The sequence below is a fragment of the Pelodiscus sinensis genome, chromosome 31 (assembly GCF_052426305.1).
Source record: "Pelodiscus sinensis isolate ZL-2025 chromosome 31, ASM5242630v1, whole genome shotgun sequence".
NCBI classification, from domain to species: domain Eukaryota; kingdom Metazoa; phylum Chordata; order Testudines; family Trionychidae; genus Pelodiscus; species Pelodiscus sinensis.
Genome location: NC_143082.1, coordinates 16,235,636 through 16,250,330, shown reverse-complemented (window position 1 = coordinate 16,250,330; position 14,695 = coordinate 16,235,636). Strand labels below are relative to the sequence as shown.

At 62.9% G+C, this 14,695-nt stretch overlaps 1 protein-coding gene across 1 annotated transcript; it reads left to right on the top strand.

The window, feature by feature from the left end:
• Positions 1–1,901: 1,901 nt before the first annotated feature.
• PRR13 (proline rich 13) lies at positions 1,902–6,430 on the top strand. The gene is made up of 4 exons (XM_075901613.2): positions 1,902–2,009; positions 3,386–3,431; positions 4,481–4,875; positions 5,476–6,430. Exons 2-4 carry the CDS (start codon positions 3,413–3,415, stop codon positions 5,515–5,517), a joined length of 456 nt encoding a protein of 151 aa, XP_075757728.1. The 5' UTR covers positions 1,902–2,009; positions 3,386–3,412; the 3' UTR covers positions 5,518–6,430.
• Positions 6,431–14,695: the final 8,265 nt, after the last annotated feature.

Sequence of the window (14,695 nt, the reverse complement as noted above, 5' to 3'; positions counted from 1 at the left end):
AGGACTGAGCTGGGGGGATCAGGGGTCAAGTGGTGGCAGAGACAGAGGGGGTGGAGGCAGGACTAGAGGCGGAGTCAGTAGGGACTGGGTGTCACTCTCCCCCTTCCCCCCCACTCCGGGGTGACTCCTGAGGATCCGCTGGGGCCCTCGCACGTCGCAGGGCTAGCTCTGGGCTCTGCTACCTCCCCCTTAGTTCCCCGGGCGGGTTGCCTTGCAGTTTGGGGTCCTCTTGCCTAGTTTCTCAGGCCCAAAGGCCCACCTGTGATCGTCTCAGCTGCCTGCCCACCACCGGCCGGCACGGCCCTGAGTTACCTCCCACCTGGAGCAGCGGGGCCGTTAGGAAAACGTCCCCTCACGTTAACTCTGCCCTGGTGAAGAGCCCCCCACGACGCAGGCCCCTGTTAGGCCCTCGCCTGCCCTATCGGCCCCGAGCCTCAGCCTGAAATCCCCCCTCCAGCCGTCCCTTGGCTGCACAGCCAGCCCCAGCTCCGGAGTCTCTGTCCGGAAGGCCGGTCCCCCCACAGCGTCCAGGAGGCTGGTCCCTGCAGCCGGGCAGAGCGTCAGGACTGTGGGGGGTGGAGAGTGGGGGGCGCAGGACTCAGGGCTGCTTTCCAGAGCTCAGCCCCACAGGAATCCAGCCCATGATTTCTCCAGCACTGCGAACCTCTTACCAGCGGGAGCCAGAGCCCCTAGGGAGCTCAGCGTCCCTTCCAGGCCAGGGTTTACAGCGGCCCCGTCTCAGAAACCTCAGGGTCAGTCTGTGTCTATAACACAGCCATTACAGCTGGGTCCTGCCCTCCCCTGCCCACTAGGGCCCACTCCCCTTCCTGGGCCAGGGAGAGAACCCAGGAGTCCTGCCTCCCAGTCATCTGCTCCAGCCAGCCTGCAAACAGCCCAATGACTAAAACTTTTCCAGTTTTCCCCAGAGATTCCTCCACATCCCTCCCCCCCCCGTAGGCCCAGCGCCCCGCTGCCCAATATCCTGGGCAGAGCAGGCCCCTTAAGGCCCTGGGTGCGGCTGCCAGGTGAGCCTGGCTTTCCCGCAGCGGCGTCAGAGCTGTGTGACTGGGCTGCGTTCCAGGACCGGCCTGTGCCCTTGGGACACACCCACGGCTCGATACTGACGAATCTCTCCAGGCCAGGCCCTGGTGCCAGTGTGTGTTGGGGGCAGGGCTGTCCCAGAGGGGTGCCCCCTAAGCTTTGTCTCCCACCGATTCGCTCCTGCACCTCGCAGAGCCTCTGGGCAGCTTCATGGGCTGATGAAGAGCACAAAGGAGAGGGCTAGCGGGGGGAGGTCTCTGCCCCACCCCTGTTGTCACCGCTTCCCATCTGGGCGCCGGACACGTCAGCAGGTTTTATCCTCCCGCCCCATGGGACATGAGCCCCATTTATGGGTGGGGAAACTGAGGCCCAGGGCGGACTCTATGGCTTGCCCCAGGTCACCCGGGACGAACGTGGCGGAGGCAAGACTGTGCTCCAGATCTTCAGGCTGGTGGCCCACCCTTCCTCCTGCGCAGGGTGGATTTCCAGTGTGAGACGGGAGCCCGAATATTTCTTCGCCACCTCCTCTCTGAGGCACCTCTCCAGCATTAGCGGGTGAACCTCCCGAGCGTCGTCCGCCCCCCGCCCTGCCGTGCCCTGCTCCCACGGTGGAGGGGCGATGCTACCCCTGGCGGGGAAACTGAGGCACAGCCACCCGCAAACCCCTCAGACGCTGCGGCTGCTGCTCCCGGAGTTTGCCCCGCGCCCCCGAGGCCGGGCCAGGCGACCCCCGGGAGACTCCAGCAGCCTGAGGCCCGAGCCCATCGCTAACCGCTAGGGCGCGCTGCCCTGCCGCCCCCCCACCCCTCGGGGTAGAACCCAGGAGACCGGGCCTGGCCCCGCCCCCTCCCGCTGCCTGCCCGCGGGGGGCGGGGCCACCGGGCGGTGACGGACAGTCACGGGGGGCGGGGCCACCGCGCTCCAGGAAGCCGGCGGGGCTCAGCTGGGCAGCGCGGTGCCGAGTCGAGGTGAGTGAGGGAGGGCGGGTGTCCGTGTGTCCCCCCCTGCACCTCCCGTCCCCTCCCCCCTCTGTGCCCCCTGCACCGTGCCCCCCTGCACCCCCCGTCCCCTCCCCCCTCTGTGCCCCCTGCACCTCCCGTCCCCCCCCCCGTGTCCCCCTGCACCCCCCTCCCCTCCCCCCTCTGTGTCCCCCTGCACCCCCCTCCCCCTCTGTCCCCCCCCACTTCTCTGTGCCCCCCTGCACCCCCCGTCCCCTCCCCCTCCGCGCCCCCTGCACCCACCGTTCCCTCCCCCCTCCCCCTCTGTGTCCCCCTGTCCCCCCCCCCTCCCCCCTCTGTGCCCCCTCCCCCCGCCCGTCCCTGTGTGTACGCGTATCCCCTGCCCTGCCAGTCAGGACCCATCCAGCCCTTTATGCTCCCCCCCGCCCCTAACTCCTGCGCCCCAGAGCCGACTCTCCTCTGCTGTAGGCGGCTAGATCGGTTCGGCTCCGGCGTGGCCCCCCCGGGTTGTGGGTGCGCACCGCGTTGCTGAGCCCCGGCCCCGCTTGCAGAGCGCCACGGGCGGGGCGTGGGGGGAGGCGCCCAGGCTGCTCCCTGCCCGGTGCGGAGGAGCCCGCGGGCGGGGCGCTCCGCCTGCCCTTGGACCCTGCGCGGGCGGGGCGGCCGGTTCCGCTTGGCTCGGGGCGGCTCCTGTGCAGAGGGCGGGGGCTGGGAACGGGGGGGGGATTGCAAAGCGCTGTCCCCTGAATGGACCCCCCCCGGCCCGGGGGGGCTGACACTGAACTGCCCCTGCTGGGGGGGGCTGACACTGAACTGCCCCTGCTGGGGGGGGGCGGGGGGGGGGCTGACACTGAACTGCCCCTGCTGGGGGAGGGCGGGGGGGGGGGGCTGACACTGAACTGCCCCTGCTGGGGGAGGGCGGGGGGGGGCTGACACTGAACTGCCCCTGTTGGGCGGGCGGGGGGGGGGCTGACACTGCACTGCCCCTGCTGGGCGGGCGGGGGGGGGCTGACACTGCACTGCCCCTGCTGGGGGGGCGGGGGGGGCTGACACTGAACTGCCCCTGCTGGGGGGGGGCGGGGGGGGCTGACACTGCACTGCCCCTGCTGCGGGGGGCGGGGGGGGATGACACTGAACTGCCCCTGCTGGGGGGGGCGGGGGGGGCTGACACTGCACTGCCCCTGCTGGGGGGGCGGGGGGGCTGCCCCTCTCCGGACTCCCGGCCTTTGTCGCCAGGGCTGGACCCCCAGGCTGTGTTGCCAGAGGGGCGCCCGGGTCTAGTCAGGCAGCAGCCTCAAGGGTGGGCCCTGATCTCCTTTAGGGGCCCCCCCCGCCCGAGGCCTGGCTGACCCCCGCTTTGCCTCACAGCCTCTCTCCCCCTCCAGGTGACCGGAGACGCCTCCTCTCTGAGCATGTGGGATCCCAACGCAGGTGAGGGGTGCTGGGCGCGCTGGCGGGGTTCTCCGCTGCTCCTCTGGCCTCCCCTCTGACGCTCGCCTGCTCTCTGCCCCAGCAGGGCCCCTCCAAAGCGGCAGGTTCGGCGCTCGCCCGGCGCGGCGTGGCTGCTCCCTGGGAAGGGGGCTGGGGGCAGATTCGGCAGGACGCTGCAGAGCGCAAGGGGGAAGATTCCCGCGCCTGAGCTGGTCTTTTCCCGTGACCCTCTGAGGAGCGGCCCCCGGCTGTGGAGTGAAACAGGATTAGCTGCCCAGGCCGCAGGGATCCCCCCAAGGGCCGGGGCTCTCACGGTGAAAAGGCTGCTCTCCTAGCCGCACCAGGCCGTCACTCCGCCTCCGTCTGCTTGCCGGGAGTTTGCGTAACTCTCTCCCCGAGGGCTCCTGGGCCATCCTGCCGGCTGCAGCCGGTCGCCCTAGCGCCGTGGGAGGCAGGTTGGCTGGGGCTATAGAAAATCCAAGACCTAGGTGCCTCCCGATGAAACTCGCAGGCAGCAGGTTCAAAGCAAAGCAAAGGACAGAGCACTATGTACAAGGCACAGTCCACCCGTGGAACTCCTCGCCGCGGGGTGTTGTGGAGGCCCAAAGGTCGAGTGGGCTCCCGAAGGAACAAGAGGTTCACGGAGGAGGGGCCATTACCCACGCTGAGTGGGGCCGCACCCCGTGCTCTGCATGTCCCCAGTGTCCGGCAGCCAGGAGTGACTGGGGGTTCGATAAACGTCTCCGCTCTGCCCGTTCTCTGAGCAGTGCAGGGGCTGGGGCTAGCTAGCCCGCCTGGCCGCTCTGGTGCCTGCCTCCCGCGTGCACAGATTGGCGGCGTCTGAGCCAGCGGGCTGCTTCTGGCCCCCGTGCAGATGGAGGCACAGGGGACCCTGCCAGGCAGCAGAGGGGGCAGGCAAAGCCGGGGAGCAGGAGCCAAAGCTGTGAGGCTCGGTGCTGCCCTCTGGGCTGGCGTGGGGGCAGGGCAGCACGGGGGAGGGGGGGGTCTCGTCTCCGGCTGGCTGTGACTCGGGTGTATTCTTCTTCCAGGACACCCTGGTGCCTATCCTGGAGCCGCCTATCCCCCCAACCCCACCTACCCTCCTGGCACCAACCCTGCCTTCCCCCCCCCGGGGAACCCTGCCTTCCCCCCGGGCACCGCGCCCCCCGGCACCTACCCCATCCCCCCAGCGGGGCTTCCAGGGCAGCCGGCCTACCCCCCTGGGCACCCCATTCAGCCCCTGTGCCCTGGCCAGCAGCCGGGCTACCCCCTGGGCCCCTACCCCCCGCCTGCTCCTGGCATGCCCGGGGGGATGGGTGTTAACCCCCTGATGCCCGGGACCATCCCCGTCGGGACCCACGGGCTGGACAAGAAGGCGGCGAAGAAGATGAGGAAGAAGATGAAGAAGGCTCACAAGCTGCACAAGCCGCACAAGAAGGGGAAGGTCAGTGGGGCGGGGCTCTGGCCTGGTGGTTAAGGTGTGCGCAGGGGGAAGGGAAGGAGGCGGGGGGGGGGGTGTTTTCTCAGCCCCTGCGTGAGGGTCCCTCCCCCCAGCCCGTTTGGCCGTTGGGTCCCTGAGCCGGGCCAGGGGCTGTGGCTCCTTCCACCTCCTGGCTGCTGCTTTGGGTTCGGCCCGTGCCGCTGGCTTGGGGGGTCTTGGCCAGGGGAAGGGCAAAGCCGTCAGGGGACTCCTCTGGGGGCAGGGGGCGGTCCCCGGGACGCGGCGTGTGGGGGTTGGCAGCAACCCCAGGGCCCCGGGACATGGGGGTGCAGCAGTTGGGGGGATTGGCAGGGGGGTTCCCTGTGGGTGGGGCGGAGCCCTGCTTCCATGGCAGAAGTTCAGGACCCTGTTAGCAGGGTGCCCCCTTCCTCTCTGCTCCCAGCCATCCACCAGGCCCCCCCCCGGCACCTCGCGGTCTGGGGGCCCCCCCCGGCACCTCGCGGTCTGGGGGCCCCCCCCGGCACCTCGCGGTCTGGGGGCCCCCCCGACGCCTCGCGGTCTGGGGGCCCCCGGCACCTCACGGTTTCTCTCCCCTTCCTGCAGCATTCCTCCTCCTCCTCCTCCTCCTCCAGCAGCAGCGACTGACCGAGGCGTCCCCCCGCCCTCCAGCCATGCACGCTTCCCGCAGACCGACCGGACAGCCATCTTCCCCTGCTGCAGCCCCTCCCTGGGCGACGGGCCGGGCGCCAGCCACCTCCCCGTGTAACCGTGCTGGGGGCAGAGGCTAAAGCCCCCAGGCCAGGCAGTGGCCCAGAAGAGGGAGCGGGTGAGCCATGCAGGAATCTGGGTGCCACTGGCTGGTGGGTGCAGGCCCGTTGGGGGCCGGCACTAGCCGCTTGCTCCCTCCCTGGGTGTCCTGGCTCCTTGTGCCGACTGGCCGAGAGGCGGGTTGTTCCCAAGGCCCTGAGGAATGTGGCATCCGAATGACTTTGGAGAAACCTGCCGCCGGGTGCCCGGTGTCTGGTGGGACGTGCCTGTGGGGCTGCCGCGGGAGGTCGCCTGTCTGCAAACAGAGCGCCGCTCGGGACGCCGGGGGGCACCCGAATGGACCCGCTTGGGGGTCACCGAGAAGAGTTTTAAACTTGGTTTGCGGGAGAGATTTCTGCCCTGCCCCCGCAGAAGGGCGGGGGTGGGGCTCGGTATGCCAAGAGCAGGAGGTGCTGGGGCTGCCCAAATGCAGCCTGGCTGTCCCTGTGTAAAACAAGAAGGCAGCCAGCCCTAGTGCATAGCCGTGGGAGACTACAAGTCCCAGCATGCCATGCTCCCACGGGCTGGAGCATGGCCTTCTGGGATCTGTAGTCCCATGTGGAGGAAGGCAGCTGAGGGCCGTCTCTGGTGCCCGAGGTCTGCACTAGGGCTCGGTGCGCATGGGCCCAGCAGGGATCAGGACGGGCCGTGATGCATGGTGCCTCCGCGTGCTCCCGTTGTCTCCTCTGCCTGCTCCGGTCTTGTCTGCTCATCGCTCCTCCAATAAAGGCTTTTGGGGTTTTGTGCTGAACTGCCGCAGTCAGTGATCGGAGATGCTGGGGTGCAGCACCCGCTGCCCCGTCCCCACACCGGCCTCGGGGGGCGCCGGCTTGGAATTGCGCAGCGAACCCGCTGGGCAGCGCGTGTGCCCAGGCCCCCGGGCCCTCGCATCCCCTGCCTAAGGACGCCTGACTCTGCAGCTGCTGCTGCTTTCAGCCGTGGGGCGCTCTGGTTCCCCAACGTGGCAGCCGTCTCCCCCGCGTCCGAGTCAGCTTCCCGCCACGTCTCTGGTTGCCTCCCAGCAGGCTGTGGGGCGGCGTGCCAGGCCGGAGCTGTGAGTGAGTGAGACCCCAGCCTGCCCGGGATCACGTGCAGAACAGAGGGATGGTCCCTGCCTTACATAAGAACGGCCAGACGGGGTCAGCCCAAAGCCCGTCCGGCCCAGGGTCCTGTCTGCCCACAGTGGCCAAAGCCAGGTGCCCCAGAGGGAGGGAACGCAACAGGTATCCTCACATGATCCCTCCCCTGTCACCCACCTCCAGACACACACAGGCGAGGGACCCCATCCCTACCCACCCTGGCTAAGAGCCATTGATGCACCTAACCTCCTGAATCTATCCAGCTCTTCTTTGAACCCTGTTAAAGTTCTGGCCTTCACCACGTCCTCTGGCGAGGAGTTCCCCAGGTTCCTTAGTGGCTTAGATAATGGTCCTCAACCCAGGGGCACTCGTACCTCTGGGGGTACGCAGAGGTCTTCTGGAAGGTACATCAACTCCTCTTTTTGCAACAGGCTGCATAGAAAGCAGGGTTGATCCCGCCCTGGGCAGCGGGCTGGACTCCGTGCATCCTGAGGTCTGTGCCAGCCCAGGGATTCTATGAACAAGCACTAGCAAAGTCAGTTCAAACGCAAGTCTCATACGGCCCATACCTTGTTTCTGCCGCTGTGTACACTATGCACCGAACTGGAAGTGCCCTGCTGATTTTCCAATTGATTTATAATTAGAAGGTGAAAATGCCAAGAGAAGCAACGTTTCAGCAGTTCTGTGGCTGGGACCCTTGTGTGTCTGATTTTGCAAGCCAGTCCTTGTTAAGTGAGGTGACCATTGGGGGCCTGCAAGACAAGTCCAGCGTGGGAAGGGGGTGCAGTGGCTTGGAGAGCCACCGGGGCAGACTTGGGGGGGGGGGCTGCCCCAGCTGGACTGGAGTGATTTCCCCACCCACGGCACGGTGTGGTAGGCAGCCCGGCCGGGCCGCTGGCTAACCGCCATGAGTGAGCATCAGCCAGCTAGGGTGGTGCTTACGGGTGAACCATTCGCATCCCTGCTTAGAAATGAGACGGCGAACGAACCCTCCGGGGGTCTGGGCAACCTCCTGGCGGTCGCCGGCCAGCGGCTCCGCTGCACCTCGGGGCCTGAGCATCGGTCCCAGCACCTCGCTGGGTATTTGAATCCTCCTCCCACGCATCAGCGTTGGGCTCTGGCTGGGCTCCGCTCTGCGCCTAGCCTTGAGCTCAGCCGAGCTGCGCTGCCCCCGTGTTTGGGGGGGCCTGTCGTTAACCCGACCTGCCCCCAGGCTAGACGCAGCCAGACGGACGGATTCCTGCCGGCGCCGGCGCCGATGCCACGCCCGTCGTTCCTGACACAGCTGTAGTGAACGGCACCCGGGCCTTGCGCGGATCGTCGCTGTTCCGGGGGACACAGACCCTGGATTGGTAGATGGGGACCAACTTGCCCCCTGTTGCTCCCCAGCAGCATCTGCCGACACAGCTCCAGGTCCTTCTGGACGGCGCGCTCCATAAGAACAGCCCCTGTGGCTGACCCCCTTGCTGTGCTTCCCAAATAGCCCTGGCAGGGTGGGGAGGGTCGTTTCTCGGCTCCCTGCTCTTTTCGGGACTGACCCCGGGGCTGTGTGGCTGTGCAGGTATCGGACTCCTGCTGTTTCAGGCACCCGGGATCCTTCTGCAACGACAGCTTTTAAAAGGGAGACTTGTCCCGCCTCTCCTGTGCCGTGGTACCAGGCTGCTGGGGCCCCGGCAGCACCCGCGTCCGGGTGCATCTCGCAGGCTGAGCGTGGGCCGGGGGGCTGCAAACCAGGGCGTGTCTCTGAGGCTGTGCTGAAGGTGCTGGCGCGGGCAGCAGGCTAGATGACTCTGCTTGTGGGAACCAGCGAGCAGGGTCCGGGCGCATCACCCTTCCGGGTAACCGGTTAACCGGCGGCACGGCTGGGCCGGAGCAGCCCCCGCCCGCAGGATCCCGGTTAAACCATTAGCTGGTTGAGCGATGGAACGGGATTCACGTGGCACCCGGCGTCGCTGCTTCCTGTGCGGGCGGAAGGGGCTTTCCCTTGGATGCTGGCGGCTGTCCTCCAATGTTCCCCCTCGGTTTTTCCCCATCTGGGGTGGAATGAGTTTTGTTCTGCGCACCGAGGCATCTGTGGATGTGCACCCCCCCATAGAGACACAAGCTGCTGGCTGGGGGCGCGCTGCTAATCAGCAAGGGGGTATGGGAATCTCTCCTGGGCGGCCGCCCAAGCACCCCGCTTGCAGGGAACCCTGCTCCCCTCCCTGGGCGGCAGTGGCTGGGTCAACCAACGCGTTCTCCTGCCCCGTCCGCAGCGCTCCCACGCTCCGAGCCCAGGTCTGCGGGCAGAGCGGCCTGAGGGCCAGCCGAGGCAGGGCAGCGGAAGGGCCCAGCTGCTGTTCCTCTGCCGATCCTCCTACGGACCTTTGTGACGTCTGGGCTCCTCTCAGCAGCTGAGTAACCCGGCCCTGACTCTTCCAGGGCAGCTGGCTGCAGGGGGCCTGGCCAGAGGGGAGACACCTGGCCCGGGAGCCCAGCCTCGCGTGTGACGACTCTGCACTCACGCCAGCTCCGCTCTTGCTGGGGCACACAGATAAGAACGTCCCTGGGGGGATTCTGGAGTGGAACCAGAGTGCCGGCCAAAGACGCCAGGTGTGACCAGTTTTACGGGGCTGCCAGCCAGTGTTCCCTGGAGCTGGGAGCTCGTGCGGCCACTCAGGAGAGGTTCAGATGCCGCCCAGGGGGTTAGCAGAGCACCTGCAGCCGGGTGTTTTGTTCCTGCTGGTGGTGCACACCCACACATGCCTTGGTGCACGTAAGAATTATTCCGCACATGGGTGGAAACTGTTAGCGGGAACGTTGCTGCGAGCGCTGAGGAACAGCTTTGCTGGTTTGGCCCCCGAGCCGTTGTTCTCCCTGCTCATTGAGTCTAGCAGGCACAGATGGCTATTGGGCGTGCTGGGGGTGCCAGCCCTCTGCCCAGCTTGCGCTGGGGTTAACGATGCGGTGTTGGCTTATGGCACAGGAGGGCGGAGGGCTGCTTGCAGGAGCCCAGGCCTGGCAGGGGGGCGATGGGGGCAGGTGAGACGCCAGCCTGCAGGAGTGGAGACCTGGCTCCAAACCTCAGGTCTCCCACGTGTGACTTGGCGCGAATTGCACCACGTCTCGGCTTCCCCGCTAAACCCAGGATGGCAACACTTCCGCTTCCTGCGGGTGGGGCCCCGCTCCGCTCCAAGCCTTTGGGGGCAGGGCCTGGGGCATAACCGGTTAAGCAGCGGCCTGGCCCGGCCTAGGCAGAGCCCCCGTTTGACCAGTGCCATCCCTAGCAGAGGCAGGCGTCGGCGCCCGTGGCCCATTGGCTCGCCTGTGCTGGAGGGGCGGCCCCTGCCTGGTTATTCTGCTGCAGCTGGACTAGTCAATGCCCCGTGTGGCCACACCCCGGCTACGTCTACACTGGCAGGATTTTCCGCAAATGTTTTTAACGGAAAAGTTTTCCATTCAAAGCATTTTCGGAAAAGAGCGTCTAGATTGGCAGGACACTTTTCTGGAAAAGCACTTTGTGCGGAAAAGCGTCCGTGCCAATCTAGACGCGCTTTTGCGCAAAAAAGCCCCGATCGCCATTTTCACGACTGGGGCTTTTTTGCGCAAAACAAATCGGAGCTGTCTGCACGGGCCCTCTTGCGCAGAAGGACTTTTGCCCGACCGGGAGCAGCACAGTATTTCTGCAAGAGGCCCGGATTTCTTCCATGAGATCGGCAGTGTCTTGCGGAAATTCAAGCGGCCAGTGTAGACAGCTGGCAAGTTTTTCTGCAAAAGCAGCTGCCAGTCTAGACACAGCCCCCATGTCTGGGCTCCAATTGCTGCTGTGGGGCGGGTGGGGAACCCACGGCCTGGGGGCTGCTTCCCTGGATTCAGCCCGTAAGGCTCAGGGCTGCCCCACAGCATCAGGGAGCCTTAGAACCCCCCACGGGGCAGGAGCAGCACCAGCTTCCCACAGGGGGAGGGAGCCCCGAGCTTTGTGGGCCAGAGTCAGGCGAACTAAGGCCAGGTCCGACCCACGGCTCTGCCCAGGGGGTGGAGAACGCAGACCCCCAGGGGCAGATGACCATTTTGGGGGGCCCAGGGCAGCCCAATTTTGCGGGGCCTCCCCTTTGCCACGGCGCATGCGCGGGGCTTCTTGAAGCGTGGGGCCCGGGGCAGCCGCCCCGCCCTATATCCGCCCCTGCAGGCCCCTCCCCGTGGCTGGGAAAACAGCAAGTTCAGCAAAGACCTGCCGGGAAGCTTTTCCACTGATCTGATTGGCCTGCACCCCACCATGACCCTCCAACTCACTCCTGCACCTCCCTAGACCCCCCACCCTGCTCCCCGGCAGGCCCCTCCCACGCACTGAACCCCTCCTTTTGTGTTTCTCACTTGTGGGCAGCCCTCGACTGACTTTTCCTTGGCTCCCCCACCCCCGTTCTAGGGGTTCATACAATAGAAATAGGGCCCAGCTCAGGGGCCCTCCCCAGGCCTGGAGCCTATGCTTGGCACGTCCATGGAAAAAGCAGAGAGCGCTGCAATGGGAGCAGGGGGAGGAGTTGGGGGCACAGGTGACGTCCCCCCACTAGGGAAGGGAGGTTTAAAGGCGGCGGCCCCACAGGTTGGGCGCCTGGCTGGGTTCTTCCACTCGGAGCTGGAGGAGAAATGGCCTGGCCCAGGTCTGTCCTGCTCGTCCACAAAGGCTCTTTCTCTGGACTGTGTAGAAAGAAACGGCCACAGCAGCTGCCTTGCACCCAGCGCCGGCCAAGCTCCGGCATTAGGCTGCATCCCATTTCCTGGGTGGCTTGGGACTGCTGGCCCAGGGCTAAGGGACTTAGGCCTTTCAATTTCCCAGGAGCCTAACTCGCTCGTTGGCATTCCGTGAGAGTTCGACTCCTTGGACGCTTTACAAACGGGACCAGGCCACCTGGGGCAGGTAAAGCCGGATTTGTAGGGTGCTAGGTACTGCGAGCCGGGATTTGCAGAATCGCTTAGAGCCCCAGCACCCTGTGGTGCCTTTGAAAATGCCCCATGGTGCTTCGATTCCTTTAGAAATCTGGCCCTTAGGCATTGCAGGAAAACTGCCCCGGTCAAAGAGCCTGCTCAGGCACCCTCAGACCAGTGGTGAGCTGGGGGGTTGCCTGTGTGCATCACGAGGCCGAGCGGGGTTTGTGGCAAAATGCCATCCCACTGGCCACAGGGCACAGTCCCAGGAGGGAGAGACTGGTGAGCTGCAGCTGTGTGAAAGTGCCACCTGACTCAAACCCCACCCAACGTTGCTTATTTACTGCTAGCTGGGCCATGGCTTAGTCCTGCTCAGACTTCGCCTTGGGCGGTGGCTTCAGTCTTCTCCATTCACCTGGCTCCACAGAGAGGCTTAATTGCTCCTTCCAGTTAGCTAGAAGGAAGGGTGGGCATGAGCTGTAAAGAGATCCAACAGTGTCTGTGGATCAAAGCCCTGCTCGATCGCAGCTGTGAACACGCTCCAGGACGTCTCCATGGTGGTTTCATGGGGCGGGGTTAGCGGGCAGAGCAACCCTGTGTTACCAGTAGAAGGGAACACACCCGTCTGAAGCAGAAAGCAGAAACACGACGTACGCAATCGTGCACCTGGTGACAGTTACGCGGTAATTCTACTTGATGACTGAGACACAACCGCCTTCCAGTTCTTTGGTACCACGATTTGGGAGTTCCCTGCTAGCCTTTTAAGCTTTCCCAGGCTTCCTCCTCCTACCTCTTCTGCACGGCAGCCTTCCATTCTCCCAGGAAAATAGAACGAAACCATTTCTACTCGTTAGATGATACAGTAATGCTGTTCTGACCTTCTAGCCACGGCTATGCCTTCAAAGTTACTGCCCATGCAGGCAAGTGTACATTAGATAAGACTATTTTGATACATTAAACGTATGTAATTGAGCGAAGCCTGAAGAAATTCATCGCAGGACACTTAAGAAACCTTCTGAAGTAACCTCAGAACCATTATCGCCTGCTCTGAGAGCCCACAGGGAAAGGGAGAGATACCAGTGAACTGGAGACAGGTGCGCAGAGCCCCCATCTTTAAAAGTGGGAACAAAGAACTAAGTTTGATACCTGGAGTGATGCAAGAACAAATTATTGCAAATCCATTTTTAAACCTCAAGGAGAGATTATAGTGATAAATAGTCAGGAACAAATAATGCAAAACCCACCTAATTTAACTTCCTTGACGAGCTACTGGCCTAGTGGGTGGGGGGGGGGAAGCACCCTGCCCCCACCTGCACACTGCTGCATGATAGTTTCTCCAGCAAAGGAGGGATATGTGGTCTGGATGAAATTACTACCAAGGAGGTGCACAACTGGTTGAAAGCCTGTCCTCAAAGAGCCATTATCAATGGTTCCCTGTCAAACTGGAGGGACGTGACTACGGGGGGTCGTGCAGGTCTTTCCGGGACCCAGCCCGATTGATGCCTGGGGTACTGGAGTGGAGAATATTCAGAAGGACCGTGACAAACTGGAGAAAGGGTCTGAAATCAACAAAATGAAATGTATTTTAAGACAAGTGCTGAGTACCATGCTGAGGAAGGAAAATCGAATGCATAGCTACAAACCGGCTGAAAAAGATTCTCGGGATTATAGTGCATCACAAATGGAATAAGTCAACAATATGATGTGGTTGCAAACAAGGCTAATATTCTGGGGTGCATGCACAGGAGTGTCATGTATAAGACATGGGGGGTAACTGTGCCTCTCCGCTTAGCACGGGCAACGCCTCAGCGGGGGAATTGTCCAGTTGTGGGTGACACACCTTAAAACAGATGTGGACAGAGGAGGGTTATAAAATGTGTGAGGACAATTTAAAACCAGTGGGGGTGTTTTGCCTTGGGCAGATTTACAGGGGTCCTTGGGCGTGAGGAGGGCTGTTCTAGGATGGTTCTCCACATCCACCAAGTTAGGACAAGAAGTAAACAGGCTAATCTGCACCAAGGGAGATTCAGGTTAAATGTTAGGGAACAAGATCTACCTATAAGGATAATTAAGCTCCTTGGAGGGAGGTTGTGGAATCCCCCACGCTGGAGGCCTTTAAGCACAGACCTACATTTCTGGATTCTCTAATAGAAAAGGCACGGAAGGGTTTCTGTTCTTGTTTTCCATATACTGCCTACATACAGCTTCAGAACCCAAGGAAATTCCCCCTGCAGAAAACCAGTTAAAAACCAGTTCAACTTGCTTAAAGGCATCACACGCCCTACAATCAGAGAACGATCCAGTGAAGAGACAGGTGATTTTCAAGGGCTCATCTACACCAGAAAGTTGGCATCGTATATCGGTGTATGATTTGTCTGCTGATTTCAGTGTGGGGCGCAAAATAAGCCACACCTGGATCAATGTGCCCCCTATTTTTTTTTTCATGCGGGAGTGGAAAAATTTTTGTTATATGCACTGAGGTGCATGTGGATGTGCACCACCAATAGAAACACATATGGCTGGCTGGGGGGGCTCTGCTAATCAGCTGGGCATAATTTCAGTCTCTCCTGCACGGCCACCAAAGTGCTCAGCTGACAGGGAACACTCCCCAGTAGAAAGCCCCACTAAGGGTTGTACTGACATTCTTAGTAACAAAATCATAGCCTGAACCAACACGCTCACACCGATATAAAAACCATGTAAACATCAGGGCTTAGTTAAAACATACCAACACCCCACTTTAGACCCTAAGCGAATGAGGCTTATGTGTCTGTACAGCACCTGGCGCAACGGGTCCTGATCTCCGCTGAGATCTGCTGGCAAATGCAAACATGCAGCGGAGAGAACGGTTCAGCTAATTTTAACAAACCCTAAGTCTCACATCACACTGGCTGGTAAACTCCACCTCTCTATCAACAAGACCCCTCTAGCTCTCTCACAGGAAAACCAGCGTGTTTCAACTTACCTGATGTAGTTACAGCAACAAAGCCCCCCCAGAGGCCTGGACTATGTTTAAAAGTTAGATTGACGTA